This window comes from Cheilinus undulatus, linkage group 15 (assembly GCF_018320785.1).
Source record: "Cheilinus undulatus linkage group 15, ASM1832078v1, whole genome shotgun sequence".
Classification (NCBI taxonomy): Eukaryota; Metazoa; Chordata; class Actinopteri; order Labriformes; family Labridae; genus Cheilinus; species Cheilinus undulatus.
In genome coordinates this window covers 23,012,067-23,020,281 of record NC_054879.1, presented here as the reverse complement: position 1 = coordinate 23,020,281, position 8,215 = coordinate 23,012,067, and the positions used below count along the sequence as shown (strand labels likewise).

The following is an 8,215-nucleotide window of genomic DNA, read 5'->3' as shown; positions in this document are numbered from 1 at the left end:
CCATTTTCTATTCCAACATGACTGTGCCCCAGTGCACAAATAAGCACTATAAAAACATAGTTTGAATAGTTCAGTGTGGAAGAACTTGACTGGCCCACACAGAGCCCTGACCTCAACCCCATCAAGATCCTTTGGGATGAACTGGAACAGAGATTGTGAGCCAAACCTTCTGGTCCAACATCAGTGCCTGACCTCATAAATGCTCTGCATAATAAACAGGCAAAAATTTCCTCAAACACTCCAAAATATTGTGGAAAGCCTTCCAAGAAGGATGGAGGCTGTTATAGCTGCAGTTCCATATTCCATATAAGTAGATCGTTACAGCTCCTGTTGGTTTAATGGTCAGGTGGCCAAAACATTTTAGTCCATATAGTGTATTTTTGAGGCTATGCATAGGCCTCTGCATAGGGTTAAGGGATAACATGGATGATTTTAGAGCTTCACTGTGCTTCTATTCTGACTAATACACCTTTAAATATTCTCATAAATATGGAAATATGCATGAGTGCATGTACAAAATGACTCGCTGACGTCCAGTGATCCCCAATTAATTTTAAAAGCAGTATTCACACTTTTGAGGAGTTCACGTTCAGCTGCTTACTCCTGGCAAGCAACCTTGTCATGGTTAACAATTAAGATAAGAAATTTTTCAAATAAATGTTTTGTTTTTGGTTTTTTTTTTGTGATGCTTTTATTTTGGGATTGTACTATCTTAAGCTGAGAGCCCTCCCTTTTGAGTAAAAACCTGCTCCAATTTAAAAGAAAATAAAGATGCTTAAAAAAAAAGTCAAAAAAAGTTACAAAAAATGAAATATAAAAAGAGATGAATGTTTGATATTATTCGGTAATGTCTGCTGAGCTGACGATTACTGAAGTGCAAGGAAAAAGCTAAAATTAAATTATTTCCTGACTACGCCTGATTATTAGATTAATGTGATGGTGGAAATGTTTTCAATGATGTGGTTAACTCATTAAATCCAAACAGAAATAAGAGCACATGAAAAAGCTTTATTGTCACACCAAGCTTTAACAGAAACTTCTGACTTCGAGCCTTGAATGTGTAAACTATTCAGCAATGCCACGAGGGAGAACGGGTGAACTCACTGTTATATAACTTACATCATTTATTAAATATCTTTATTTGGCAGGACTTTACAAGGAAAGCGGGAAAAATACAGAAGTTAGTGGAGGTGAGGTACATTTCTCTCTTTTGATTTTCTCCAATTTTCCAGAAAGAAACACGGGGAACAACAGATTTACAATCTCTGCTTCTACATGGAGATTTTTTTTAATTGCAGGTGAACATTCAGCTTCACAAACACAACGATAAAGCACTAGAGGTTATTTAGGATGCACAGGAATGTTAAAAAGAAAGAAAACTGAAGAAAAGAGCTGGAAAATGAAAGAAAAGGGAAGTTTAAGGTCAACATTCACACTGGGAGAGGATTTGTACATCGTGACACTCTCTTGAATACATTTCTTCATGTAAACCAGGATATGTGCACACTCACACGTCTCATGTTAATACTTCAGTGGGTCTTCTTCTCTATCATAGGTTTATCTTTAGCTTTTTAAAAAACAGTGGATTTTCTGATATAGATATATTCATTTATTTATTGATTCTGCGTGTAAACAAATCAAACATGACAAACACCTTGAATATAATAATATGACTGGCAGCCTACAGATGAAGCAGAAACAGACGGAGCATCTGAGAGCATACGGAGAGGCAGTGTGGGTACAGACGTGTCACTGCAGGTTAACTGACCCTTCAGTTAACCTGCAGTAGGTTCAGTCTGTCAAGCTTTGTAACCTTGTGTGCAGCTAAAGATGAAACTTCCAAGACATACCATCTGGAATTCTTTCAGATATTCAAACAAAAAGGCCAATGCATGGAAAGAGGTTTCTTAAATGAAGGCTTTTCAACCGTAGAGCACAAACGGATTGACGGATAAAGTCAAACATGTCCTCCAGGGCCGATTCATATCAACCCACGTCCCAACAGACCTATGTTGAAGTGATGCGCAAGAAACAAACCTTGCAATTAAAAAGATGACATGAAAATAAATTGTAAAGGCCTTTCTTGTACAGTAAAAAACTGCAGGACCACTATCCTACTGATACAGCTATAGCAGTATCAGACTTTTACATTTCATTATGACTTAGGTAAAAAAATGATATTTACGCCTTTTTTACAGCTGTTTTTGAGCCATTCTGAAAATTAAAAAGGAGTCATGAATTTACAGGAAGATTCACATCTTTGGAGAACATAAAGTCATAAATTGGCAAGAAAATTCTCAGGATATTTCTAACTTTTAAGTTGTTTGTTTATTTAGATCCCTATTAGCTTAAGCATCAGCTATGAGCTATCCTTCCTGGGGTCCATGGTTTTCATTGTGACAATACAATCACATTAATCACAATACACTAACATAAGACTATAATAATTTCTAAGCTGTAAATCCCTCAGGAAAAAGTGAATTGCATGAAAATCAAGAAACAAGAAAAAAACCCTCATGATTCTTGAATGTATGAAATATTAAACTGATGGGAAACAAAACCTGGAATTTCTGATGGTATTAAATAGTCAAAGAAAAAACAAATACCAACAGTCAACACCAACTTGATGATTTTTAGGATTATAAAGCCAAAAATTTAGAATTTTGAGAGTGTACAGTCAAAAATTTGAGAAAAACATCCAAATTTTTGAGTTTATAAATTTAAAGACTGCCGATCTGAGCAGATAATGAGTATAACTGTCCTGCAGCATTAGGAGAGCATCCTTACTCTAGCAGTTTTCCAAATATCAAATTCAAGCTGACAGTCAAAGGTTCCACCATTGTTGTTTAACCTATTCAACTAGATAGCAGTACTGGTATGCTTCAAAGTTACTGACTTTCTGATTTAGAAAAACAAAACAAGTCCTTATAGGATGTTCAACTTCTGGTTTAGTGAATTTCTTAACACCTTAGTTGTGTTAACTTGACACGCCAGACAGACTGCATCATAAATCCATTTCCTGGGATATACATTTCCCACCCATCTGGGCAACACTCCATAGATGGTGTTTGGATTTGGGTTGGATGAATGTTCTATTTGTCACATTCATCAAGGGCCAATCGGAAAACCAACACATATTGGTGTGGGCATGTACAGCTCCAGTATGTAAACACATAATGTTGGTGAATAAAACTCATACCAATGCAGGAGAGGAACAACATCTTTTCTGCCAAGAAAAGCTTTAAGAGCGATTTTTTGCTCTTCTTTCAGTAAAGAAACATTCACTCCAGGGTGCCGGTTTAGCTTGGTGGTTAAAGCAGGCACCTTTATACAGAGGCTATAGTTCTCATGCACTGGTTTCTGTGCTGTTTGGTGTATGTCTTACACCAAATCTCTCTCCCCATATTTCCTGTCTCTCTTTAGCTTTCCTTTCTGAATGAATGGAAAAAAGCCCCAAAAATAATCTTTAAAAAAACCCAAAACATTCTCTTCTGATAAAAAGTGCCACTTTAGCATTATCGCAGCAATTAAGTTCACCGGCCACCCTTGTTTACTGACTTTCCAAATAAAGCATGCTCAGGGCTACTACCTTTTCTCCACAAATGACACCGATTGGTCTGTTAATTTTGTGTCACAGATGGACCAAAGTGCATGCAATGGAATTTGCAAAGACTCAAAGGAAGCAATTTGGTCCTCAGTGTGCTTTGCAAGCTGATTTCTGCACAGATGAAGTGGAATTTGGGAGTTTGGATGAACTGGGGAACCCTGTTGTAAGGCAGCTGTCTAGCAGTAGTATCAAATTACAAACAGGCAATGGGAAAATACAGGACAAATATAAGTTAATAAGTTAAGTAAATTGAGATAATAGTCACAAAATCTTTTAATTTCATGAATGAATAAATGAGCGCTGTCAATCCCTAATTGGTGGGGATGCATTGATGCATCAGTTGCATGTTGGTTTTGATTGATTTCGGTCCTTTTAATAAACATTAGCCAACTGCAAATGATATGCATGAAAAGATATCACAAGCCAGTGTTTATCTGTTGTTTTCAATCAACTTAAAGCTGGTATCTGATATACCTAAGTCAAATAAGGGATTTTCTACTAGGCAGAAGAAGTTGCATGTCGATCTGTTTTTATGGTCAACCGCAAGAGAAAATGCTGGCATAGTTGCACTGAAAGAAGTGCTGAGAAAACATCTGTATTGGCTCTAATTTTTAGTCTGTGCATCTCTACAAAATAATTTTGTACTGTAAATGGCAGCATGAAAACACCCTGTGGACACAGGCCCTAAAGCTTGACAGACCATGGAGAAGGGTCAGTTATAGTAGGCCATTACATTAAAAAGAAGAATGTAGACCTTTAATCAAGATGAAGCCATGCAGGAGAACACCACTATCAAAACTTTGTAATAGTTTAGAATAAGAGACGTGAGGCGGTGGTATATTACAGTGTTCAAACTCAAGAAGGAAAAAAGTCCTAATAGAAATCTGAGGAGCTGCAGCATCATGTCATCCTTTAGGTCCCTCCATTTACAGAGTAATAAATAAATAAGAACACCAAAATGTATCCCAATAATGTATCTCTCGGGAGGATCAAGGGGAGTTTAATGTGCACGTACATTAACTGACTGCAGAGCTGAACGTGCACGCTGGGAGTGGATTCACAGAGGAGGAAATTCAAGGCTGGAAATGCCCATCTCTCCTCAGATAAATCATTAAAAAGTGCATCTCAGCAAGTAGCTGGTAGTGCTGTGCGCGTAGACATACAAGTATGGGCTGGTGAGTAATGTCGTAGCGGGGAAGTGTCTGTGTTTGGGGAGTCAGTGCTGAGTGGAAGTTGTGGTATTCTGGAGCTGTTCCTTCCACAAGGTGACTGAGGGCTGTGGGTGTCTGACAAAATGTGTGAGTCCAGGGTTGAGCAATGCACACGCTGTTTGGTTTTGTGGTTCTGGAGGTGCAGACCAGAGCGGCATCTTTAATTACTACAAGATCCTCCATCTGCGTCACTGGATCTTCCCCAAACTTGACCACTGATGAAGATGACCGGAGGATAGCAGAGTCACCTTCTCAGCTACATTTGGCAACGTCAAACCAATTTCATGGCTTTTCTTTCAAAGCTTTGAGCAGCATTTCATGTTTGATTAGACAAACTCTACCTTCAAAAAAATAGACTTTTCTCTTCTTTTAATACCGAGTAAACATCATCCTTTTTAAATATTTTACTAAGTTTGACGACCGAGGAGATTGAGGATAGGCAAGCAGAGCTATGCCGAGGTCAGACTACACGTTATAAGCATGATTATGACCAGACGTTTCATACTGTGTAGTGTGTCATAGTGGATAACAATCAAAGCCACATGTGGGACGCCACACGACCTCCCAATAGAAAGTCTAGCATGTTTGATCCCCCCCCCCCCCGCCGCCGCCTTAGGGTTAGGGTTTGTCTTACATCAGAGATGCTGACCAATGAGAGGGAAAGAGCACTTTGCATGTGAAAAAGTCACAAGCATGAACAAACTGGATGGCAAAGAGAAAGAAGAATGATGAAGTTGGAGCTGTGAGATAGGTAAAGTTTGTTGAGCTCTGACACTAGCATCCCTGTCTGTGTGATGTGTCAGAGGGATGACCACAATGGACTGAAAGGAGAAAAGTTGGCAAGAAATATTTGGTGAATAACAACCATTAGCAACTAACTAATCTATTCATCATCATCTACGCTGGCTTTAAATTGGCTTTGGTGCAGCTCTGTCTCTGCTCCCTGCACAAAAACGAGTGTATGGCTGCAGCCCGGAGACCTCTTGTCTCTGATAAAGGGTGTAACGGCATATCTTTTCATTCTAGGGTCACAGTTCGGGCATGTGGTCAATTGTGAATATGTCTGTATCATTAAAAGAAGCAAAAGAAAAAGCAAACAAATGGGACAGTATTTACCCACCAATCTAGGAGGCAGTAATGTTCGTGTATGCTAACCGCTATTAACCAACGAAGAAGAGAAAGACGTTAGCCAAAAGAAACGCACGCAAAAGAAAAGTTAGCTCCCACTGCAGGAGAAGTGAGGTGCATGGGTTTCTTTCCTGTTGTTTTTAAAAAGCGTCTGGGTGTGAAAGCAGAAAGGGTGAGGTTCAACTACTGCTTGTCCCGTTCAGGGTCGAGTGGGTGGAGCCTATCCCAGCTGTCACTGGGCAAGAGGCAGGGCACATCCTGGACTGGGTGGTCAGGGATATTACTGATGCAAATACATTTTATATACCATACACAGACATGAAGAAGTACAGACCACCGACTACACAGTATCTAGGTGGTCTGCTCTGACTCTGTTGCAAACCTCCTATCCTGTGTCGAGCTAATCTGGGGTCATGCATGAGTCCGATTTTGCGTGAGTATCAACTGCAGTAGCTTTTTACAAACAACAGGGTCACAGCACACTTTATAAATCATAAATATGATGCAGTCCTGTCAAATGCACATATTTCAATTTGTAGTTTACATTCTATTTCTTTCTTTCTTTCAAACCAGGAACTAAAAGGCTGTTAATTTCGGTTTTGCTGTTTTTTAGTATTTTTTCCCTTTTTTTGGTCTCATGTTTAAAACATCACAGGCTGTGCTAACTGTACCACTGATGGTTCTAAATAACACCAGATGGAACAAAGTGTCAGCTTCACTCATTTCAATTTGAAAAGAAATAATAATAATAACAATAATAATAGTAGTAACAATAATAATAATAATAATAATAATAATAATAATAATAATAATAATGAGATAGGGTAATCTAGAATTATAAAACTAAGACTCTACGTTCCTTTTTTATGGATGTACCAGACCTTTACTGAACTGTGACCCCAAAACCAAGATATGAACTGAACCATGACCTTCATGACCTGTTACACCTCTATCTCTAACACGCTGCTGTTTAGGTGAACCCACTGAACCACACTGAGAACTCTTGTCATTCATGAAAATGTGGGCACCACCTGGTAGTCTGATATGTCTCTCCGTCAAGTCCTGGTGTGATCGTCTGATATGACACAGTAACAGACAAAAAGATCATGTAGTCTGACCTCGGCATTACAGTGTTCAATAAAACACCAATACTGGTGAGAGGCAACTTCATCAAACGCTATTTCTCCTTCTAAAGCCACAAAGTTTTTTGATCATCAACGCAAAATAAAAACAACTTGCTTAAGATGCGGGTTTACAACTTGAACATTTGATCTCAATCTGTATGGCAGCATGTCGGTCAAGTCCAATAACACCAGCACTTAGTGCTCCAGAATCGCCTTTGCTGGAGCTGAATGTGAATGAAATACAGTCATTTACAGTGATTTAATACAATTATTCAATACTATGGGAGGGTAGAATTGTGTAACAGTATGTGTTGTTTCCCCTCTGAGAATATGAGGGTGCTGTCTGCTGATGTGTACGCACACTTGGTCTCTAAACATGTGGAAACGGCACCACAGAGGTGAGCTGTGGGAGTCTTATGACATCAGCAAGCCCAGCAGGGCTATGGGGATTCCCTAACAGAAAACACTTTCTTCTTTCTCTCCGTCTCTCTAGACTTACTGCGTTTCTGTCTGCCTGGAGCAGACGGGGTGTGGATCTCTCTCTCTGTTTCATCTCTTCTTTAAGTCGCTCGAGCACGACGGCAGCAAGGTGTGAGGGCTTCAATCAGGGGAGCGGGTGGGCGGGAGTGACAGCTCACTAAATCAACAGGTATGATATCATCCTGATTAATAATACAGACGGCACCAACACAACAGAAGGTGGAAAGAAAAATCAAATAAGGATTCTTGGTCACAGCATGCAAAACACACCGCCCACATTCATCAGAGCAACACATCAGCTGATTTATATGGCGCCCTCTAGAGGCTGTGATGCTTGCAAAGCCGTGTTGGACACTAACGAGAGAAGAGGAGAAGAGGAGGAGAGGAGGAGGAGAGGAGTGGTCCTAGACATGCTCCAGGAGCCACTGGAAGAGGGGGGTGCGGTGAGGATCTCTGCCTGGCTGCAGTGCCTCCTCTCTGAGCTGACTGTGTGTCTGACCATCTTCACAGTAACGCAGCAGCGTGTGCAGCAGCTCACCAACCCTCCACCTCCGCTCTCGAAGCCTCTGGACCACCGCTGGGAGCTGAAAAGACAAAGTTTCAAATGATTTTATAATCAGAGTAACTGATGAAAGCACGTGCATACTACCTTACCACTTTATATA

The 8,215-nt window shown here is 39.9% G+C and overlaps 1 protein-coding gene across 8 annotated transcripts in view; it reads right to left on the bottom strand.

Annotated features, from left to right (window-relative positions):
- Positions 1 to 988: 988 nt before the first annotated feature.
- akap11 (A kinase (PRKA) anchor protein 11) overlaps positions 989 to 8,215 on the bottom strand; it is a 42,082-nt gene continuing 34,855 nt past the window's right edge. For all 8 annotated transcript variants that reach the window (XM_041806992.1, XM_041806999.1, XM_041807000.1 and 5 more), the window contains one exon: positions 989 to 8,134. In XM_041806992.1, the coding sequence (XP_041662926.1) occupies positions 7,855 to 8,134 (280 nt within the window). In that variant the 3' untranslated portion in view covers positions 989 to 7,854. The remainder of the gene's footprint in view (positions 8,135 to 8,215) is intronic.